The sequence below is a fragment of the Marmota monax genome, unplaced genomic scaffold (genome assembly GCF_021218885.2).
Source record: "Marmota monax isolate L192 unplaced genomic scaffold, Marmota_monax_Labrador192_F-V1.1 WCK01_AAM20220418_F8-fsc00020, whole genome shotgun sequence".
Lineage (NCBI taxonomy): Eukaryota > Metazoa > Chordata > Mammalia > Rodentia > Sciuridae > Marmota > Marmota monax.
Window position 1 is genome coordinate 13,726,983 of NW_026692912.1, and position 24,088 is coordinate 13,751,070.

Sequence of the window (24,088 nt, forward strand, 5' to 3'; positions counted from 1 at the left end):
TCGGAGCAGGTGATGCCGAGGGTAGGACCTGAAATACAGAGCCGTCTGGGGCTGATTAAGTACCATGGATCATCTTACTGATCTCACAAAAGACCCTTTGAAAGCAAAGTCTGTCCTGCCCACTTGACAGGTGAGGAAACTGAGGCTCACTGAGAGGAAATTCCTAGGACATGAAAGAGGACTCCTAACCCAGATTCTGACCGGGATCTAACCACTCGCCCACTGTGCCCTGGTACCCAGATAGGGCTTGTTGTAAATTGTGACTTGAAGGCCTTTGACTTAGACCCAGGTGCTGACAGGACCTCAGACCTACCCTGTGCCCTCCTCCCTTCTGGTAGGTGCCTCTCTTCCCTTGCCTCTTGGCCCAGTGCCCACACCTGCCCCTAGCCAGGAGTCCAAATAAGAGATGCTGACCTCTGGCCCCTGCCCTTGGTCCCGGGAGCTTGCAGGGTGGACTCAGCCCTCAGTTTGGGTCACACAGTGTCTTCCTGGGATCTACCCACTGCAGCTGTAGGGATAGAGCCTGTCCCCTCTGGATATGAGGCTGTGTGTCAGCTGTGTGTCCCCAACGCCCAGCCGCCTTAGGAGAGAGGAAGTCAGCCAGAGACAGAGAGGTCCGGCTCCTTCTAAGGATACTTGCCCTCCCTGTTGGCTACACAAGACCCTCAAATTCCATCGTGGACCGTACTTGCTTGAATGGTGTTTCTGTCACTTGCCACCCAAGGACCCTGAGTGACGCAGGTCGGCTTGCATAGCTAGAAGGAGAAGAGGAGCACCCGCGGACGTGTCCAGGGCTGTCTCCAATCAAGCAACACCGAGCAAGGTGAGCAGAAGGGCACGAAAGTGCAGTCTGAAACCCAGCAAGGACATGCCTTGCTCAGTACTCTGTCCTCTTCTCCCTGGGAGGGAGCCACAGCTGGTGTCCGGCACCTTTGGACTCAGGTTCCACTGTGGCCCCAGCTCCTCGCCCATCCAGCGTGTCCTACACACAGCTCACAGCAGCACCGGCACACGGCCAGGACCAGGTGTCCCAAGCTTATTCTGGCCACTACACTTTCTGCATGAGGCCCTTCACCAGGCCTTCCTACCACCACGCGCCTCCTCATCTCAGACCACGCTCCCTCTGGAAGGTGATTCTGGCCACCCCAGAAAAAGTGACACTCGCCCCCTCTCTGGAGACCACTGTTGCTCCTAGCTCCTGAGCTGGAGCTGTCAGCTCATGGTCCCCAATGATACTGTGAGCTATTTAAGGTCCATGCATGGGTCTCCCCAGGGCCCAGCTCCGGGCTCTGCACAGGGGGAGCATCATTCATCAACCAATGGTGCCAGACACCATTCCAGGTGAACAGGACAGGGGAAGTCCCTATCCTGGAGTTCAGTCTATGGAGGGAAAACAGATGAGAAATGATGAGCATCACACACACAAAAATGGCAAGGCACAAAGTCAGCCAGGAGGAATCAGCATGCAAGGGAGGGGGCAGCGACTGTATCTGGGGGATCAGTGTAGGCCTGACTGTGAGGTGACATCAGCAAGGTGACATGGATATGTGGGGGAAGGACATTTCAAGCAGAGGGAGCTCTCCGGACAAGCAAGCAAAGAGGCCAGGGGGGCGGGTCCTGGGGGAGAGACAAGGGGAGGAGATGGTGGGAGGGGGGAGCGGCTGGGGAGACACATTTGCTTAGGAAGCTTGAGAAGCATTTGTTGGACAAATCGAATTGAAATTTGAGAAGATGCTTGCAGTCTAGTAGCAAGGACTCCATAAATAATTAAAATTGGCAAACACAAATGACATTTCATGGCTATCTGGTGATCAGAGAGTAACTGGCTGGAATAAGTCTGGGACATTCTCGGAAGCAATGTCTCAGGCTGGGACATGGGACTTATGACCACTTTGGGCTGGCAGAGTGCGGAGCATGAAGAAAGACTGGATCTGGTAACAAGGTGCCACAATCGGGGAGGCTTAGAACAACAGAAATCTCTTCTTTCACAATTCTGGAGGGGAAAGTCTGAAACCAAGGTATCAGTAGGACCCGCTCCATGGGGGATTCTGGGTAAAATCCTCCCATGCCCTCCTGGATCCTGGTGGCAGCAGTGGTCCTTGGCCCTCCTAGGCTTGCCACTGCACCACCACCATCTCTGCCTCCATTGTCACATGGCCATCTTCTCCCTGTCACCTGCATTGTCACATGGTGTTCGTCTCCCAGGCCTCTCCCTTCTCATGAGGACACCAGGGGCCCATCCTACTGCAGTATGACCCTGTCTTAACTGCAGAACACAGGCTTCATCTCCCAGGGACCTGACAAATGACTTTGGGTACCCCACTGTCCCTCTCCAGGCCAGCCTGTCCCCCTGTGAGAGAAGGAGGCTGATACATCATCCCGCAGTTCTTGCTTACAGATCTTCAGTCCCTTTTGAAGAATCTGCTCCCCTCTTCTCCTGCTGCCTCTGATCTGTAGCACAGTGACGCAGGGACAGAAGCCCAGATGATTCCAAACTGTATCTTCCCCACAAAACAAATATTTTGAAAAGCCTTTTGATGTCATTTTAATGGAGTGCGGAAAACACGGTTCCACCCCCCACATTTTAAATTTCTTCCTTTCTGCTCTTTTTTTCCCCCTCCTTTAAAGCTTGTGTTTGCTTTCATGTTACACGTTATTTATTTAGTTGCGTGTCAATTAGTGTCTATTCTCCAAGCGACAAGCACATTAGCAGCTGCAGAGATTGGAATTAAAATTCGCAGCCCAGTGGAAGCCTCGCCTACCCGACTGAGAAAACAGCACCTCTTTGTCATTTCAAAAGATGACCTTCCTCTCCCTTCTTCCCATTCCTGGCTTCTGATTTAATTCCTACTGACTCCTCCACGGTCACTGCATGCCGTGATGGCTTTAGATGGAATTTTTTCAAATGCACAAAGGAAGATGCAGGCTCCTGTTCACAGTGGCCTTTGATGATGGTTAGTGTAGAACAGGCGTCCGCTGGATTTGAATAACATGCTCTAAATTGCCATTCCGGGGGTTCTAACTCAGGCAGCCCAATAATACTCCATGCCTCCCTTCCACAGTTCAGCAAACCGTTAGCAAGGTGACAGGGCCTAGTGGAAACAGACCCAGCCCACTGCCAGCTCCTGGATTTATTGGCATATGTCGGAGCAAATGCATTAAGCTTACTGAGTTTTATTTCTTCTTCTGCAAAATGGGAGAATTTAACCCAGCTGCAGAAGAATGTTGTGCAAGCCAAGACTGTGAGCGGAACTTGGCCAATGCCTCTTTCCCACAAACCTGGATATTTATTTGCATGAGTTAATCACAGGCCTAGAGGGCTTTGGGGATATGAGATGGACAAAAGCTTCAGTGTAGAAAGAGGAACTGTCCCTAACCCAGCCCAGGTTTAGATCTGACATTATGCACCCCCAGCCTGCTGGGAGAAGATGGAGAGACCATGAGACCCCAACCCAAGCAGGGCGGCTTTAGAACCCAATGACAAGGCAGACAGCCAGACTGCCAGGAGGACAGCATTGTTCCTTTCTGGGTTCCCAACATGCTACTGCACAGATCCTGGCAAAGGAGGTATTAGGATGACTTGCTCCTTCGTTGGAAGCTCAGCAAATGCCTGCTACCACCACGTGTCCCTCGGAAAGGCACCATTCTCTATCCTAAGTCTCCTAAAAAGTAGAAGAGATTCCAAATTGGCAGCTCCAACGGGAAAAGAAGAACTCCCAGAGGACAACAGGAGAGTGATTGGGCCCAGATCACAATACAGAACAGTGTTTGCCTGGGGATGGACTTATGTTCTCACTGCCAGAATTCAAATAGCAGGAGGGTGACTGTGGCAGGGATCCCCTTTCAGTGTGAAGCAAGGACAAATATCTGGTGTTGAGTCCTGCTGTGTGACCTCAGGCAATTTTTCACACCTTTCTGAGCAGTTTCTCCAGGAATAAAATGGAGGAGATCATTCAGGGCTAGGGGAGAGATTTCATAGTGAACATCTAGAATGAAGCTGACAATGACAATGAGGACACACATAAAGGACAATTTTGTTATCCAGTGTGCTACAGGCAGGGCACCAAAGAGCCACCTCTTTCCCCCCAACATTCTCCCTGGCTGGCTGTACCCTGGTCATGTGGGGAAAACAGCGGTTCAGGGAGGCAGGGAGGCCAGAGCAGGGAGACAGGCGCTACAACCACCTGCCCAGAGGATACCCTCCTCTGCTGCAGCCCTGCCAAGGCCCGCAGCGCTCACACAGAGTCAGGCCTAAGCCTGGCAGGCCCCTAGGCCCATGCTGCCTCCTGCAAGCACGCTGCCTGCTCCCACCCATGGGACCCACCCCCCTGGACCCCTCATCACCGCTACTTGGACACTTGGCGTTCTCCACTCTTGGGGAGCCAGCAAACACCCCAGCCCAGGATACTACACCCTACTACTAGCTCTGCTCACTCCCTCACCTTCCGCCAGCTCGGGTCCCCTCCAGAGCCATCTGCTCCTTTTAAGCACAGGAAGCTGGTTCTGCATTCCTTACACCTCATCACAGCCGGAAGCACGCCAGGCTATTTGCCACCAGGACCGTGCCTGCTACCTAGTTCTGACTCAGGGCAGAGAAGGGAGACAGAGAGGGCCCAGACCCGAGAGGAACCCGAGAGGAAGAGGTTCCCAACTCTCCTGTGGTAGCATCCCCAGGGGTTCCTGCACCTCTCCACCCAGACCCGCCACCCCTCGACCTCCAGGGTCCTCCAATCCTGTGATTGACAAGTCCCCGTGGTTCTAGCAGCCAGGTGAACCAGCTTCCACACTAATCCAGAGGAGGGGGCAAGCCAACAGGAGGTGGAGGTCATCCAGCTCTGCCCACATCTTGGGGCGATCTAGGGCGGGCGTTTGCCCCGCTCAGCCTCCATCTTCCCATCTGGACAAAGAGGGCATTGGGCCACTGGTTTTCAGAGGATGTCATGGGGAGCCCTCATGATTTGTGAAGGGGACTCAGAGGGAATGGAGGCCCCTGAGTGGTCAGGACCACTAAGCCCATCTTGGCTTCCCCCAGAGTTGACTCCTTGGTCTGCCTTGAGATTCTTGTTCAACAAAGGGTTCCAATTCCCAAAGATGTTTGGGAACCACTGGGCCAGAAGCTGGCTAGCACTCAGGAGGTGCTGCCATGGCCAACTCTGGCCCTGGGCAACTGGCCTCATCCCTTCTCCATCTGTCTAATGGGAGGCTGGATGGAGTGACCCCAAGGAGCCTTCCTGCCTGGGATGCTCGGTATTCCTGTCTCATGGCAGCAGAAACTCCATGAGAAAGCACGGAACCAAGCGGGTGGAGGCGGGAGACAGGTCTGGAGGACAATTATCATCACACAATATAACACTCTAATGGCGGAATCTTTTATATTAGAACAGACATTATGGAGCACAGTTCCATCAAATGAATATAATGGACTTGTTTTATATTACAATGCACACTGTAATTACACATTTCAATAATTCCTTCAATGCATTACACCAAAGCATTCTGAAGTAATGGAGTCCTGTTACCATATATAATAACGCTCCCGAGGGGCGGACGCTGCGGGTGGTGACAGAGGCCTCCCGCGTGGCAGGGGGAACCACAGGCTCCTCCAGCCCTGGGCACATGGCTTCTGGTTATAATCTCTGGAGGCTCTTGAGGTCCCTTGTCCAAGCACCTGCCCATCTAGGTGACCTTGGTGAGGTCAACCATGCCTCCAGGGACAGGAAGTTCACTGTCCCCCACGCTGTCTATTCAATGGTCCCCTGTCATTAAGAAGTTATACTTCTACAAGCACAGGACACACCATTTATAAATTCATGGGATCATAAAATTCATGCTCATAGTGACTATTTAAGGCACACTGCTGTCATAACAAGTCACCACAGCTTAGTGGCTTAAGATGACACAAGTTTACTTCCAGAGCTCTACAGCACAAGTCTGACCTGGGTCTCCTGGGTGAAAATCAAGGCGTCAGCAGGACTGTGCTCTTTTCTGGGGTCTCCAGGGGATCATCTGTTTTTCAGTCTTTCCCAGCTTCCCAAGGTCACCTGTGTCCCCAGCTCCTGGCTCCCTGATCCAACCTGAAAGCTCACCATTCTCTGACCACAACTGCGAAAGGTCTCCTTTTTTAAGGAACTCTGTGATTTGAATGTTCCCACCGGGGTTGAGGAATATCTCCCATTTGTAACTGTCATCACTTGTGTCAATTCCATTTTGCCAAGTGAAGTGCCATAATCACAGGTCCTGGGGATCCAAGCACGGACATCTTGGGTCCATGGTTCTGCCTGCCACATCATTTTACAGAGGTCATAACACTTTTACAGAATTAAATGTGACAATATATGTATAATTTCTGGCATATGTTTAATGAATGGAAAATACGTTTAATGACATAATCTACTTTGTTGACATCAGCCTAAAGCCAAGTCACCAGAAATGGTCACAAGGCTCCCAGAGTAGTCTGACAGGTCATGGATAGAATAGACGATCCACTTCTCTTATTTGGACTTATTGTGGTTTGGCTGAGGGGTTGCCCCAGAGTTCCTGTGTTAATGCAGGAACATTCCGAGGAGAAATAATTGAGAGCTGTAACCCAACTCTCCCATCCTAGTTTGAATGGATCCACAGGGTGGTGACTGCAGGCAGGTGGGGCGTGGCTGGAGGAGGTGGATCACTGGGGGATGCCCTGGAAGGGGGCATGTTCTCTGCAGCCCCCTACCCTCTCTGCTTCCTGCCCACCGTGAGTGGAGCAGCGCTCTTCCACCACACCCTTCCGCCATGATGTTCTGCCTCACCTGGACCCAGAGCAATGGGCTAGGCTGACTTTGGGATACAGCTCCAAAACCACCAGTCAAAATAAACTTTTCCTTCTCTGAGTTTTCTTGTCAGGTATTTGGTGAGTGATAAAAAGCTGACTATACATCTACTAATGAATAGATTAAAACCTTTTAGTCTAAAACCTTTTAGTCTCAGCTAACTTAGCTGCCTGCAGTTGACTGAAACCCCAAGTCAATCTCCAGTAACAAGGGGAAAGTGGGATCATGCCCCATTTTTTTGGGGGGGGGATGGGGGGAATCCCGGAAATTGAATTCAAGGACCACCCACAGAGCCGCATCCCCAGGCCTATTTTGTATTTTATTTAGAGTCAGGGTCTCATGGAGTTGCTTAGGGCCTTGCTTTTGCTGAGGCTGGCTTGGAACTCTTGATGGTCCTGTCTCAGCCTCCTGGCCGCTGGGACTGCAGGCGTGCGCCACCATGCCTGGCTCAGACCCATCTTATATGGGGATAAACTGAGGTTTGGAGAATGCAGGCTCAGAGACGATGCCAGGGTGAGTCTTTAGGACCAGTGGGTATCAGGATGAGGATGTGCGAGGTGAGCATTTCAGACCAGGAGACACATGTGCGAAGCCCAGAGATGCAGAAGGTGACTTTGGGGGCCTATGAGAATGACAAGGTCCAGCACCACATGGACGAGGCAGGGGGACACCAACAAAAACAAGCCCAGATGGATGGGCAGGGAAGGCCAGCAGACACCACAGGCCAGGATGTGGGAGGAACGGGACTGGTCTGGGAGGATTCACACACAGGGGAGTGACAGGGTCGGGTTTGGGGTGCTGGAGCATATCCTGGCTGTGCAGAGACCAGGTGGGGACAGGGCAGGGAAACCAGAGGGCCCCCATACCTGGATGCAGGCAAGAAGCTGTGAGCAATAGGAGTGGGGGAGAGAGGACAGAGGGGAGAGAAGGCAAGGAAGGAAAGGACTCCCAGGGCTGGTGAGAGGCAGGGAGCGGCGAGCACGGGCTCCCTGGGGAGGAGGGAGGCTTCCTGGAGTAGAGGGGACATGAAGGGAAGGAGGTCTGGGTAGGAGAAAGGCAGTGCGGCTACCCAGCCCTGATCCTGTCTTAACGGTGAGGAAGTGGGGTCTGGGGGCACTCGGAGCACTCCCAGAGGGCAGAGCAGCAGCCGTCCTGGAGCTGCTCAGATACCCTGTGTCTCCGGACGTCACTCGAGGGCAGGGCGCAGGGGCCGTATCTTAGCAGGAGTCCTGAGCAAGGCAAGTCCCCTGAAGGCCACGTCCAGGCTGCTGTTCCCATTGCTGTGGGAGTAGAGGCTGCTTCCTCTGGCTGGCAGCCTCCCTGCAGCCACTGAGACACCAGTAGGCCCATGGCCACCAGCTCAGCCACCCTGGGGACCATGAGTCCTTCACCCAGCCAGCCTGTTCTGTTCTGCCTCCTCCCTGGCCTTGCTCCACCTCCCAGACACAAGTGCCGCTGGCTTCCCACGACCACCCAAAAGACGAATGAATGCTGACTCTTTGCCCCAACCTCAGGTTGACCCGGCTCACCTCAGGTGAGCCGCAGCTCACCATCGTGGCCCCCCTGCAGCCTTTGCACAGACGGCCCCGCCCCCTGGAGGGCCTCTTCCACCTGCCGCCTTCTGTTCTGCCCACCACGAAGATGATCTTGGCTTGGTCACCATCTCTACTGCTCTCTCCCCGTGAACGCAGTTACACCACTACTGAGCCACAAGCCAGCAGCCGACCCCATCCTGATCCTCGGCCCCATCCCAGGGGGTAAACAGGCCCATGTCCTCCGAGGTGTCTTGAACCCAGAGCAGCCTCATTTCCAGTCCTGCCCAGGTGAGGACGGGTGGGCCTGACCCTCACAGCACCCACCCAGCCCCCTTGCTCAAACACCACATTTCTAGTCTCTTCCCTGCTGCTCCTGGATGAAGTCCTCTTGCCCCACGGTGGCACCTGAGGTCCTGCCAGGATGACCGAGTGGATTCTAAACCCCAGCCAGATCCACGGCAGTGAGCGTGGGCCTTTCTCAGCTCTTTCCTCGACCTAGCACCCCCTCCTCTTCACCTGCTCTCCCCAGGTGGCCTTTTCCACTCACCTAGGGTCACCATAGGGCACCTTCCCTGTCACCTCCAAGGCCAGTTAGGAGTCCCTTTTCTGGGTGCCTGAGGGCCCTGGTGATCATTTATCATGATAGAGCCAGTTAACTGAGGGCCTGCCTCCCCGTCTGGCTCCCCGACACCCAACGAGGAGCCTCAGGGCACACACTGGACCTGGCACTTGGGAGAAGGTAGGTGCTGGAAATGAACTTGACACCGAGGTCTTCAAATTCCTTCCTATGCTGAGTACCCCCCCACCCCCTCAGGCTTCTCTCACACACGGGTTCTAGCTGGGCTCCCAGCCATTGGCCCCACTCTCAGAGAGCTCTGTGGCCTGGTCACTTATGTCTTTGGTCTCTGACCCCAATGTCATTTCAGCTGAGGACAAGGAGTCTGGGATGACCTTGTTCTTCTGTTTCCCTGTGCCTGCCAGCCCTGTCATCCACTGCCCCAACTGAACTGGGACCACACATTGTTCTGTTGAGGAGAAAGTGGCATTAATACAAATAGTGTCTTTTCAAGCCTGCAAACATGTAATTAAGCTCCAGTGTGAACGCCAGCTAACAGGATGCTGGTGACAGATCTTGAGGGAAGGTGCTGGGGACCACTGCAGCCGGCAACAGTGATCCAAGGTGCTGGGGACCACTGCAGCCGGCAACAGTGATCCAGGGGAGGGGCCTGCCATGCCCAGGGCTGCCTCTGGGTCAGGAGATGGGTCAACATGGACACTGCCAATGGACAGGGAAGCTAAGGACAGAGAGGCTGAAGATAGTGAGTTAGAGGGGCAGAAATGGGCCAAGCCAGGGCCAGGGCTGGGCTTTGGGTCCCTTGCAGGAGCCTCTGAGCGGGCAGATGCCGAAGCTGACGATCTGCAAGTGCGATCGGTACATCTGTGCAGCTCAGCCCTCGAGCCCAAGGCGGACAGGGGGCACCCGCAGGCTCCGCTGGAATGCAGCTCCCAGCCTCTGGCCCTGTGACATTGGGCAGGTAGGTGGCTCTGTGCCTCTTTCATCTGAAAAAGGCAGTACCGTCCCCACAGAGCCGGCAGGAAGAGCACGTGGTAATATTCCCAATACTACCTGCTCATGGGACCCCAGGACAAGTATCCCCCTTAGCACCATTATTTGTCTCTTGCCCACCAGCTCCAGCTCTTCTGGGGGTGGGAGCAGCTGAGAACACAGGTGAGTGAGCATATTTGCTGGCCCTGGGCCAGGCACCAGGTCTGGGGGGGGGGGAGCTAGTCACACCAGGTCTGGGGCCTTCCAGAACTTCAGGCTAGTGACAGGAAGAGGCGTAACCGGCCCAAATCCTCCTCAAATGCACGATTCAAAGTCACATGGTAGCCAAATGCCAGTGAGGCAGATTCAGCAGGCACCGAACATCAGCATCACTGCCGCTTCTGACTGGGGAGACTAAGGACTGGGCTCTGGAACATAACTAGGAGCCACCAGCTCGAGAAGCCAGGGTGAGAGGTGCCAGGGAGGTGCCGGGCAGGGGCAGCATGCAGCCGCCCTGTGCCTGAGGGGAAAGCAGAGGGCAGCAGCCGGGCCTGAGGGCCTGCACCACTCCAGGTGAGGAAGCGTTCCACACTTGGCACCAGGTAAGTGGGGGCTCTGCACTGCAGATCTGCTCTAGCTGTGGCCTGGGGCACATCTGGAGAGGGTAGGGGTGCAAGTGGGGAAGTCTTACTGTTGCAGTAAGTGGTCCAGGTGGGAACTGATGGCCACCTGGATGAAGCAATGGCTTTGGGAGGTGAAGTGACACTGATGTCAGACAGGATGCAGAGAGTAAGGGAGGAGGAGGTACTGGCTGAATGCAGGACCCTCAGGAACAAACCCCCAGGCCTGGGCTGACGTTTGGGCCTCACCTGGGGTCATTCTGTCTCTTTAGCTTTCCCCATCTCGTGACCTTGCAGATGAGGAAACTGAGGCTTAGTCTTTTCAGGCACCTCCTTACGCCCAGGACAAGACCCCTGAGTCTCCGGATCTGCCCACAGCCAGCCCCCTGGCAAGCAGCAAAGCTAGCTGGGAAGGCCCCACTGCGGCCAAAGGTAAACAGCCTGGCCCTGAGGCAGAGCCTGGCCTCCTCAGGAGACGGGATGAGTAATCTTGATAATTGGATTTTTGAGTTAGACATAAAATATGGCCAAGATCGCAGAGGCCATTTGGCAGGGCCAGGATCCCCCAGGCAGGTTTCCGGGCCGAGGCGATGCTGAGAACTTGTATTAACAAGATCACTCCTTCTCCACCCACAGGCCATTTACAAGCAGTTCCCGGGCTACTGTGTGGAGGAATTCAACTGTGGGGCTCTGGGTCCCTGCTCTGGTCATCCAGAGACACTGAGTGGGAAAGGGCACGTGAGGATACCATCTGTCTGTAAGCAGGGCAGGAAAATTCAGAGAACAGATTCTGAGTGACTCAGTTTCCTTTTCTGTGAAATGGGTAGGGGGTGCAGACTAAAAAAATGGAGGACAGGAGGAGGTGGCTCCTGCTATCCAGGCTGCCACTGCCTGGGGGTCCAGGAGCTTACCTGTGCCTCACGGCAGCGAAGCAGGCAGGTGGGCTTCAGAAGTGAGGTCAAAGCACCCCTCCCAAGGCAGGCTGAGCGGAGGCGTGGCCTCTCCTCTCCTGGATATATTTAGCCCCTGCAGCTGTTTGTCTCAGGTGCGCTGCACACGTGGTAATTAATCTCACAGAGGATGTGAAATTGACGCATTTTCTGATTGCTGCTTAGGAGCCTCCTGAATTCAGCTGCTGGTGAAATTAACTCACCAGGGACAACGGAGCTTTTCCCAAGGTCCAAATTGCCCCATCTGCAGAGTTTGTTCTTGGCCCTAATCCAGCCCAAACAAACCGTCTGCTCCTCTACCTCCTAGAGAAGGGTGGGCCTTCCCTAGGACAAGGCTGGGACTTTCTTTAAGCTAAGGAATAAAAACACGTTTGTTTGGATTACCATGTCCTGATAACCTGTGGTGGCCTGAAGAGAAGGGCTCTCACAGGCCTGCTCTGCGGGCCTTGCTCCCAGGCATCCTGGGACTCGCAGCCACACAGGCTTGGATGTACCAGAGGTTCCTTTTTCAGAGCACCCCCAGTTCATGCCCTTGCCAATGACCAACCTCAGGGTCCACGGACTGTGCACAAACCAGGGAAGGTGGTTCTGTTCCCCCATGGGCAAATCCTGGTCTGACGTCAAGCCTAGCCTGGGCTAACCACTCCAATGCACCCCCACCTCTGACCACTCACATACACACTGCATCTGTGCACACCTGACACAGGAACTTCAAATAAAACTTTAAAAACTTGCTTGAGTGTGTCCCTGTAGTATGATGTTTTTAAGTCCTTTGGGTATAGACCGAGGAGAGGGATAGCTGGGTCAAATGGTGGTTCCATTCCCAGTTTTCCAAGGAATCTCCATACTGCTTTCCATATTGGCTGCACCAAATTTCAGTCCCACCAGCAATGTATGAGTGTGCCTTTTTCCCTGCATCCTCACCAACACTTATTGTTGTTTGTCTTCATAATAACTGCCATTCTGACTGGAGTGAGATGGTATCTTAGAGTAGTTTTAATTTGCATTTCTCTAATTGCTAGAGATGATGAACATTTTTTTCATAATCCACAATAGCTAAACTCTGGAACCAACCTAGATACCCATGAGTAGATGGATGGATTAAAAAAAAAATGTGACATATATACACAATGGAATATTACTCAGCAATAAAAGAGAATAAAATCATGGCATTTGCAGGTAAATGGATGGCGTTGGAGAAGATAATGCTAAGTGAAGTTAGCCAATTCCAAAAAAAACAAATGCCAAATATTTTCTCTGATACAAGGTGACTGACCCATAATGGGGTAGGGAGGGGGAGCATGGGAGGAATAGACAAACTCTAGATAGGGCAGAGGGGTGGGAGGGGAAGGGAGGGAACAGGGGGTTAGCAATGATGGTGGAATGTGATATCATTATCCAAAGTACATGTATGAAGACATAAATTGGTGTGAACATACTTTATATACAACCAGAGATATGAAAAATTGTGCTCTATATGTGTAATAAGAATTGTAATGCATTCCACTGTCATGTATTTAAAGAATAAAATCAATTAAATATTAAAAAAAAAAAAACTTGCTTGAGACCAGCCACAGAAGAGACACTGAAGAGCCACTGATTTTTGACAAGAATGTTATTTTTCAGCTATTTCTAAATTTTTGAGGCTCTCATCAACTCTGCCATCAGGACTGGGCAGAAGGGTAAGCCCCATCTGACAGGTGTGGAGGCTGGGGCCTGGACCCAGGCCTCCTGTTGACCAAGCTTCTGTTTGGAAAGACCATGGTATGATTTCATGGAAAAGGAACTCCATTTGACATTATGCCTAAATCTGAGTTTTCACACCCAGGCAAATGTGAAAATGAGGGGTGGCTGTGCAGAGGAGGAACCCCTGCGGGAAGGGACCTTCCCGACTACCTGTCCAGGGTACCTGGGGTAAGGCCCCCTCCTGGGCTCACCTGGCTTCTGCTCCCTCTGCCTCCAGCTGAGCATCCCTGCATCTGGGCAGGTGTGTGGGTGGCAGAGAAGCCAGTCTGGGGTCTGGAAGGACAGGAGGGATCAAGAGGGATCAAGTCCTGGCTCCATTAACCATAAGCTAAGGCTCTTGGCTGATCTGTGAAGACAGGGTGACCCTGACCACCATCACTTCCTCCACATGGCTCTGGGGGCTCCAGGGAGGAACTGTGGGGTGCCTGAAGCTGCCCTTGGCTGCACAGGAGTTAGTACTGTCTCCCAGCAACCTGAAGACGGGCTCCTCGGATCAGGTCTCTCCCAGGAACTGGTCCCATCTCTCGGCTCTGTGTACCAGGCCTGCCAAGACGCTCTCCAGGAGCTCAGGGAGGTCCCCAAACAGGGAGTGACGGCTCTGGGGGCAGCAGGAGCAGAGAGGGATGCAGCACAGAGCATCAAGGATCGGGAGAGGCTCAATGGGGGAAAGATTTCTGAAAGACCACTCAAAGCTAGCTGGAAAGAGAAAGGGTGGGAGGGGCACTTCAAAGAGTCAGCACCCTGGCTGGGCTGGGTAGGGCAGGGCAGCAAGGCCCCACCAGTGAGCTGGAGATGGTTCAGTTCGCCTGGACCCGACCAGAATGCAAGGAAGTGGAATGACAGGAGCCAGGGGCACCAGGAGGGGCCAGACACGGGCCCCCATGAACCCTGTCAGGGACCTGGGCTTGGACCAGAAGGTGGCGGGAAGACACCGGTGGCTATCGGGTGGGGGAGCATCATGATCAGATGCCCTGTTTTCTCAGCACCTCAGCTGCTGTAGGGCAGAGAAGGAATCTGGGGGTGGGGCGCAAGACCAACAAACTGGATGGAAAAGGAATTAAATACTAGAGAGGAGCCCAGGGACAGGAGAAGAGGCAGAGGACCAGAGACAGGGAACAACTCTAAGAGGTCAGGACACGAGGGGGATGAGGCAGCCGGGAGCTGGGTGCAGGGGAGGCCACAGCTAGAGGCAGCAGGTCTGCATGAGTGACTTCAGAAGGAAAGCAAAATGCAGGGTCATCCCAAAGGTCACTCAAATGCACAGAACATGGCAGAAGCAGAGGTAGTGAGGGACACTGAGTCAGGGTTCCAAGTGCTCCCTGCCCAGCCTCCTACAAGAGGCCCATCTGCCCAGCTGGGCACTTTGTGAACCTGACCATGGGCACAGGACTGTGAGACAGGAAGAGCAAGGCCAAGAGAATCATGTCAAAGCACAACTGGGGGCCAAGTCTGCCCCGTCTCCAGGAGGTCCCTGGGCCAGCTTCAGCCCTGCTTTGTTTACTTCTCAGGGACACTGTGACGTTCAGGGCAAAGGTTAAGGATAAGCAGGGTTAATAACAAGCTGCAGCAAGCAAGTACCCCCAGGCACCAATGAGGACACTGGGTGGACTGTCATCATCGGGACAGTGCAAATGCCAAGTCCCAGCCTTACCCCGCTCCTTCCTAAGTCAGACAGCACCACTGAGAGGGCTGTTCTCCAGGTGACTGTGAGAGGCCGAGCACCTGTAGGGTGCAGGCACAGCCCAAGGCCACGCTGCTTGGAGTCCTCCTCTCTGGAAACCTGCGAGGGCTCAGCAGCAGGCTCAGGGCGAGATCTGAGGATCAAGTGACTCCTGAGACCTGGCCTGTCCCACAGGGGAGTTTGGGACCCAGGCTCTGAGGCTCCACACAAAGTGACTGAATCATCCCCTTGGAATGCAATGAATCATTTAAGGAGATTCTTCAAACTGCAGAGCCAGTGAGAGCCAAGGTCACCCAGGACAAACGTGGAGCCTAGCAACGCATGCAGCCTCAACGCCATCCCTCTGCCCCAGACCCACGCAGCCTCCCAGAGCTCAAGGCCTTTCCACGCCTCACCGCAGAGCACCTGAACCTCTGTGGCCACAACCACGAGCCACGTGTGGATGGAGAACACGGAGGGAAAGAGACTTCCTTGGGCCAGGCAGCCATTTCTCCCCTTTCTCCCTCAGCCACCAGAAGCCTCAGCTGGAACAGAGACGCGTGATCTCGGGGCCACAAGCTTTATTAGCTTCAAGTCCTCAGGAGCCAGGTCTGTTGGGACTGGCTGTTCCTGGATGGGCACCCCCGGGCCTCAGCTGGAGAAAGGGAGGGGGAAAAAAGGAGGGTTTTAGGTCGAGGGGAGGGTTTCGGAAGTAAGATCCCTGACCGAGTTAAAAGCAAGATGTGATCCTGAAACTGCTTTCTAGGACTTATTAGTTTGATCAGCAAATATTTACAGAACAAAGGGACAATGAGATCATACTGTATTCATTCATTCATTCCAGAAAGATTTAACAAAGTCCTACTATGTGCCAGTCACTGGCTGCTGCTTTTTCCCCTGGTAAAAACAGCAAACAAATCTAAAAACCAGAGCAAATACTGAAGATAGGCATGAAACTTGTCATTCTTTGTTGGCAGAAAAATACAACTCTATATGGAGGACATGTCCCTTGGTTCCAATTCCAAATTCATTTTTCAAAAGAGATCATTTCTGGTCCTGCACCCATCCCCACCCACTACATGGCTTTCAGTAAAAAAAAAAAAAAAAAAAAAAACCACAAAGGGATGAAGTTACCTCTAGGTTTCCTCTGGCCTTCCGAAGGACCTTGTGGGTTACAAGCACTGGGGAGAAAGCAAAGAACAAGATGATCAGAGACCAGACATTGGGAGGGCAGTGAAAAAGCCCAGTTCAGGGAGGAGAAGCCCAACTTGAAGGCTCTGACACATGAACCACCCTGAAGAATCCAGAACAGAGAGGAGCATGAAGGGTCTACCTGTCCCCTCTTGGGGCCCAGCACAAATGACACATCAGAAAGGGTGGACCACTGACACCTCTTTCAGTCCCCACAAAGCCAGTCTCACAGGGATGCACTGGGTAGAGCATGCCATGCCATTGTTAGGGGCAATACCAAGGCTCTGCAAGGCCACCTGGTAACCCAGGCAACCTGATGGCTCCTCTCTGTGGGCCAGGGAGGTCCGTGGTGCAGGGCAGGTCCAGGCATTCATGGTGTCCTGAGCCCTCTGAGAAGCAGAGGGGGAGCAAACCCATGTGTGGAGATCCACATCAAGTGCTGAGGGAAGTTAAGCAGAGGTGGGGTTTCACACTGCCAAGTTCCTAAGCCTGGGAGGAGAACCCTGGGCGGTTTGGCCACCCCCACCTTTCAGATGGCAGAATAGCCCCCACGGTCTCCCTAGGGAAGCTGCATTCTGCCTGGATGGGAGCAGGCTGGTGGGTGATCTCAGAGGACGCTGCCCACTGACACCAGAGCTGTGTACTGAGCAGGCCTGCAGAACTGGAACTCCAGAGAGCGGGAGTGTCCACCTCTCAGGAGAGCAGCTGAAGGAGCACCACCTCCTCCTCCATCTTTTCTTCTCCAACACAAACTCCAGCGACGGCAGGGACGGCACTGTTGAGCGGATGCTGAGCTTACCAGGAACCTATTCTAAACAGGCTTGGTGAGGGTCAGGGAATCAGCCCCGTGCCCAGTGGCACAGGCACAAGCCCTGGATCCGGGCCTTTGACCAACAGCACCTGCAGCTAAAACAGACTGAAACCAACACCACATCCCAGCTTCCCAGTGGTGTGTTCACAGCAGGTAATCTGTGGGGACCTAGAGAAAATATTTTTTATGCTTCACAAAACATTCTACCTGGGGTAATAAAATCTATTTGCAATCTGCACCATCAGGGGAAGGGACAGGCCATGTGGGCTTTAACTGAACAAAACGAACTTCAGAAGTGGCCACTGCTTCTCTGTACCTCCACTCCCCACTGAAGTCTGCAAGCAGAAGTTCATAACCAGGGGCCATGGGTGTGCTTTGGAGAGTCCTACATCCTGGATGTGACGTGCAGGTCTATGTGTGGGTATAAATGTGTGCATTTTTCTGGGGAAAGAGACCACAGCTTTCTCAAAATTCACCAAGGGGCCTGTGACCCAGAAAAGATTAAATATCATGATATTGAGGTTAAAAATAATCTTGAAAGAGTACTGAACATACCAAGAGAACAAAACTCACCATATGAGCTAAGGGTTACCTCACCCAAGTTTTGATGTAGCCCTTACATCTGAACAGCACCACCCACGTTCCCAGGTACAGAAATCCCCACTGTGACGAAAAGACTGAGGGACAGAGTGGTAAAGAATGTGTCCCAAATCAAGCCTTGTCCCAGCACAAAGAAGAGGCTCACACCCTAGGGTCACATGAGTCAGTCCAGGGTTCCTCCCACTTCAGGGGAGGCCGGCAAGGAAGATGCCCACCTGAGGGTGCCCCACCTGGCCAACTAGGTTCACCTCATCAGCCCGGATCACTGTCCTCACTTGGCAAATGAGGACCTGAGGCTGGTGTTTCCAGGTCACGTGCCCAGTGAACAGCAGAGTCCTAAGTCTCACCAGGTCACCCTTTCCCTACTTTCCCCTATAGAGCCTGGGAGGACACAGGCAGGGATAAGCCCTAGCCCTTGCTTGTTCCTGTCACTGTGTGGGCAAGGAAGAGGGAATGCTACCAGCCTTCATTTAGTCACTTCGGTGCCAGAAGCAGGCCCGTGAGGCTGGCAGTGTTGGGGAATTCCCAAGGGCCTGACTGGTCAGGACGAGCTGCCGAGCCCGGGCAGGAGGAGGCACAGCCCGGCCAGCTGCAGCTGCCCACTGGCTGGAACAAAACGCAGAGACAGCGACAGCTCATCAGATGGGAGATGCTGTGAGATGTTCTCAGGCTTGCTCTGAATGACCTCTGTACCCTAGATCATCTGGACTAACTGAGAGAGGGAAGCAGCTCTGTCCCCGCACTGTGCTAAGGACAGTTCATATCAGAAGCTTCACATTCCTCTACAGATGACAGACAGAGGTACTTTCTATGCAGCATGATTAGAACCCAGGCCTATGTGTGTGGCCAGTGTGAGTCCTTTGGAATTACTGTCTCCCCTGGGGATAAGGAAACTGAAGTCAGAGCTTTGCACTGTGCCCATTCACAATGCCTTGCTCGCTGACCCAGGACACAGGGTGTGGCACTGTCTACCGTGGTCACTAGACTCATGTGAACCTCATGCCTGCTTCTGAAACCTCCTTGTGCTCTGCCGCTATCCCAGCCAGGCTGCAGAGGAAGAGGGTGCCAGGGCAGAGTTCTGCTTCCCAGCCTCGGGGGCTACACGGAGCATCACTTTGGCCCCTTGCTGCCCAGAAGTCTGACCCAATGTCCCATGGCTACCTTGACATGGCCATGACTGGCACCGTCTGCCCAGGGAGTGACACGAACACCCCAGCCAAAACCTCATGACATCCACCACCCTGCTGGACTGACCCCTCACTAGCTTTCCCAACATCCCCACTTCTCGACAGCCTTGCCTTGCCCCAAGAGGCCTCCCCACTGCCCACCTGAGGGACTGCACCTTCAGCTTGTCCCACAAGGCTCCTCAAAGGCCCTGGTGTGTCCTGAGCATGTTCCAGAACACTCTACTCTCCTGCCTCCTGGGCTGTGGTATGAGGCCACAAGGCCATCACCAAAATCCTGTTCCTGCCCTGTTGCCATCTCAGCTGGCCATCCCTCAAGGCCCAGTCAGTCTTGAACCAGAACCTGGCCAGGCTCCCTGAGACACTCAGCAGTGCTCCCACAGCTAAGCTGTGTAACCCCCACCCCCAGTTACGCCCGAGCTCCCCGCCAGCAGGAGCGCCTGTCCCCGGGGCTGTGCCTGCTCATAAGTGAGCTTGTTGCCCATCTCACAGAGTCCACTTCCAGAAGGTTTCGGGCGAGGGAGTGTCAGGAAAACTGCCACTTGGCAACAATCTATGTTCTATGCCTCCCAGGAAGACCCCGAGAAAACGGGACTTTGCTAACAGAGCATCCAAGGCTGGCAGGCACCTTGGAGAGGAAGGAGCTCCAGATAGAGTCTCCCCAAACAAGCAAACCAACATGCAGGCAGCGTGGGCCCAGCCGCGGTAGGGTCACCAGGAGGTGCTGATGGGAGCTGCCTTGAGCGGTGCTGAAGATTTAAACCAGGGACCAGGTGAGTGGCTAGGCCAGAGCTGGGACTGACTGGCTCTCTGATCCTGGGGCTCCGCACCTGCCTGGAGAAGGGTTCCTCAAGTCCATGACCTACTCTGATCCCGCGTCCTTGCTGTTATGTCCTGCTCTCTGGTAGAGCACCAAGCCTCTTCACTGACAGGCATGGCGGGCGACCCTCTGCTGTACGTGCCAGCCTCCCCAAGCCTGTCACAACATAAGGCCCAGTCCCCGGGCCCCTCCTACCTCGACCTGTCGTAGGCAACCAATAGAAACGCTTCTGGTTTCTTGCCTTCATCCCCGCTATTCCTGGCCTGGAATGTCACCCCCTGTCCTACCTGATGACATTCACTCCCTTTAGATTTGGCTCAAGGATCATTTTATTCAGGATGCTCACCTCCCAGGACAGTGACACCCACCCCACTGCCATCTCCGTGCTCCCATACCGCACGTGCCATACCCCCATCTCCCCAGTGAGAGGACCATCCCTGCCACCAAGACATGGGAAGTGAACAGACGAGTCTGGGCAGGTCAGGAAGAATGCAGCCTAAAAAGACACCCGAACCAGGGGGCCTCATCACCACTGGTCTGGGCTCCAGTGTGGCTAAGCCAGGGCAGGAAGTGGTCAAGCATAGTGGCTACCCACACTGCTCACTCACACTGGTCAAAGATGACTTTTTCCTGGTGCTTGCTCTGCTGCAAAAGCCTCATGCTGTTCTGCAACTTCTTTTCTTGTTCAAACAATTTGTTCTGTAGTTTGGTGATCTCTGCTTTCATTTCTCCAATCTAAAGAAAAAAGGAATTAGAAAACTGACATAAGAATATAAAATGTCAAATCACATAGGAACAATTGCAAAATCAGATAAAAAGATGCTCAACGTCACTAACAGAGATATTTAAATAAAAACTAGAAGGCTTTCTCTGTCCACCAGATTGGCAAAACTGGATAAAATACAGATGAAAGAAAGCAGTCTTATGACCACTGGAAAACTGCAAATTGGCAAGGCCCTTGGGTAACACCTGGCAAGATCTACTGTAAGTGCATGACCATCTCTGAACTAGCAAGTCTACACTACAGCATTTACCCCCAAAACAACAACCGTACAAGCACAAGAAAGTTGCTGGTTGTCCATGGATGTCCACTTCAGCCTTGTTAGTGGTAGCAGAAAAAAAACAACCCAATTTGTTTAATATGGATCTAAAATAAATTGTGGTACTTACACAGAAAGAAGTAATTCTGCAGCTATTAAAATGAGGTTGTAGAGCTCTATTTATAGATGTAAATATCAATATATATAAAAGATTGTAATGAGAGAGAAAAAGAGCCCAGAACAACAGAGGCTGCCCTCTGCCTCCACAGCACTCATTTCACAAATCTGAACCCATTTCCACAGCCACAGAGCTGGAGGTCAAAGGCCACAAGATGCTAAGAGTGTCTCCAGGAGATGTGATTTCAAATTTTGTTGTTGTTGTTTAATAAAAACTATTATGCTGATTTTTAAGTTTTGTGTTTAAATCTTGAAAAAAAATAATACAAAACTATTTCTTGGTGAGTGTTATCCATTAGGAGGACCTACTGTGAATTTTCAGAGTAGAGTAGAGGTGGGAGGCCACACTGGGTCCCCAGTGCTCAGAGGGGGACTGAGACACTTTAACCAGCTCCCTTCCTCGTGGCAAGAAAGCCTGGCACCTGCTTCTCCCGGCTGCACTCAAAAACCTCTGCTCCAAGGGGAGATGCTGAGTTGTCAGCTTATGAAGAGTCCCTTTAGTTTGTTCCCAAACTTATTTATGGTAGTTGTAACAGAATTACAGAATCTAATTAAATATTAAGTGAACCTATGAAGCCTGTGTCTGGATAGAGAGAACCGACTATGAAAACTAACATATGCTTCAGAAATACCAGAGAAAGGCGAGCCACTGAAAAACACATTCTGGCAAATTAGGTGTGGGTGAAACAACTATACAAGATGTGGGAGGAACACAGTCTAGAAGAATTCTAAATTCAGATTGCTTCACAAGTGTCTAAGTTTTCTCTTCATCTTAAAGAAACAGAAATTGGAAGTGACAGACATACATTATGGATGTGGCTTATGAAAGTAAGGACATGTGGAACTCCAAACAGCAGCCCCATAGTCAAAGAAATGGCCCTGGCCCTCCATCAAAAGAATGGTGAATGTAAGTACATTTATCTGTTTAAAGTTAAACCAAAATGTTTAAGGTATGTTTCACTTTTTGATTCCCTACCTTAACCACTTTTAAGATTAGCCAATCATGTCAGCTAGAGAGTCTTCAGTGCTTCCAGAACAGACCCTAACTCAGACATCAGGTCTGCACGGTTCTCTCCTGCTATCCAGGGCCCACAGAGACTTGGGCTGTGGTCATAGCTCCATCCTAGGACAAACTGCCCCGCAGTCAGAGCCTTAACTCCACACCTGTGACACCGGAATAACCACCCCTGACCCACCCATCACACTGCAGGAGGATGAGACTCAGAGGAGTCCATGGAAGCCGGGAATGGCCACTTCACTCCTGGCCTGGCTAACCAGTTTCTCTTTCTATAGTCAGCTCAGCTGTCCCTTCCTGCAGGAGGCTTCACCTGATGCCCCTTCTGCACCAGGAGCTGAGGCTCCCCATAACTGCCCACATCCAGGGGACTGTAGCAACTGGTCGTCACAGGCCTGCATCCCCTGTCAACTACCAGTTCCTCCTTCCCTCGATCACCTTTGCCTGATGCAGAGCAGGTGCTGTGACGTGCCTGCCAACTGGCAGGGTCACCTTTCATTGGCACTCTCCTAACACCCTGTACACATCCTGTCCAGCACTTAAAACCACAGATTGTAATAATTTACATCTGCTGTGCCACTGGATTCAATCCTTCATTTTTACAGCATTAAGATACTTTAGAAAAAACAGCGAGAGCTCCAAAACAGCTCTGCCACTTCCTAGCTGTGTGATGCTGAAGCAAATCATTTAACTCCTTGGAGTTTCAGCTCCTACTTCTGGAAAATGTGAACAAGATGACCTAACTCCAAGCCAAGCATGGTGGCACATGCCTATAGACCCAGCGACTTGGGAGGCTGAGGCAGGAGGATCAAAAGTTCAAAGCCAGCCTCAGCAACTTAACCAGGCTCTGTGTAACTTAGTGAGACCCTGTCTCTAGATAAGGGCTGGGGGTATGTGGCTCAGTAGTCAATTGCCCTGGGTTCAATCCCCAATACCAAAAACAAAACAATAACAAAAAAAAAAACCCTAACTCCAGATAGTGGAGTGGATTTTGAATGCTCACAAAGAAATGATAAGTGTCTGAGGTGGTGGATATGCCAATGACCCTGATCTGACCAGTATTCATGACACATGTGTACTGAAATGCCACACTTACCCCATAAATGTGCAATTACTATGAATCAGTTAAAAATAAAAACATTTTAAAATAAAATAAAAAAATAAGAACATCTGATTCTTATACCTCAATTTAGAAATTTAAAATAAAAAACAAAAAACCTAACTCCCCAAGGTTGTGGTAAAGGGGTAAAATAAGATGTATATGAGCAGTGCCCAGTATCAACAGTCACTCAACAGAACAATTCTTGTTTAATTTTCTCTTTCCTTTCATTCTTTTTAGTTAATAACTGATAACTTTACTGAAAAACAGTAACATTTTAAAGAAATTTTTCAGAATGCAACAATATACATGAATAAAATTGGATAACATTTAAAAAATTTCAGGATTCTGAACATTTCAGAGCATAATGTAGTATCTATTTATCGATAACAGAGGAATTAGGAAATGCTTATGTAAGTAAGAACACTCTTGACAATATCAACAGAACAACTCAGTGAGCATCGCAGAGCCGAGAACAGAAATGGAAGCCCCTCCCCTCCCAGGAGGCCACAAAATCCTCCATCAGTGTCTCGAAGCCTTGCTTCTGGGAAGAGTTTTTGTTTGTGTGCTTTCCTTTTTATGAAGAACATCTCAAATGTTTATGCAAGTAGAAGGAATTGGATAATAACCCTCCCCCCAGGAACCTGTCCAGTTTAGCAATTATCAGTTCAAGGCCAAACTTATTTCACCTACACCCAAGCTCCTTCTCTCTCTAAAATTAATTTGAAACCAATCCTCGAAACTAATCATATCATCTATAAAATATTTCAATATATATATCTGGGAAAAAAGATTTTAAAATACCATAATATCATTAGCTCACCTAAACAATGAACATAATTCTTTAGTACAGGTTGAACATCCTTAAAATCAAAATCCAAAATTCAAAATGCTCCAAAGTCCAGAACTCTTTGAGCCAATGCATTTTGAGCATTTCAAAAATATTTTTTAGTTGTAGTTGGACACAATGCCTTTATTTTATTAATTTATTTTTATGTGGCGTTGAGGATCGAACCCAGTGCCTAGGCGAGCACTCTACCGATGAGCCACAACCCCAGCCCCATTTTGAGCATTCTGATCTTTAGATTAGGGATGCCCAACTCACAAATTCTTTGCAAATACTTCAAAATCTGAAAAAAAAAAAAAAAATCCAAAATCAGAACGACTTCTGGTAGTTTCAAATAACAGATACTCAATAGGTATCTCCAAATATGGAGTTAATAGACACACTTCCCTGATTGCTTCATAATTGTACTTTTTAATAATTGGTTTGATTCAGGATTCA

At 51.5% G+C, this 24,088-nt stretch overlaps 1 protein-coding gene across 8 annotated transcripts in view; it reads right to left on the reverse strand.

The window, feature by feature from the left end:
- Positions 1 to 6,338: 6,338 nt before the first annotated feature.
- The window catches only part of Cdk5rap2 (CDK5 regulatory subunit associated protein 2), a 194,481-nt gene continuing 176,731 nt past the window's right edge, over positions 6,339 to 24,088 (reverse strand). For all 8 annotated transcript variants that reach the window (XM_046451711.2, XM_046451710.2, XM_058581650.1 and 5 more), the window contains 3 exons: positions 20,081 to 20,207; positions 16,001 to 16,047; positions 6,339 to 15,521 (listed from right to left, as the gene is read on the reverse strand). In XM_046451711.2, coding sequence (XP_046307667.1) covers positions 15,465 to 15,521; positions 16,001 to 16,047; positions 20,081 to 20,207 — 231 coding nt within the window. In that variant the 3' untranslated portion in view covers positions 6,339 to 15,464. The remainder of the gene's footprint in view (positions 15,522 to 16,000; positions 16,048 to 20,080; positions 20,208 to 24,088) is intronic.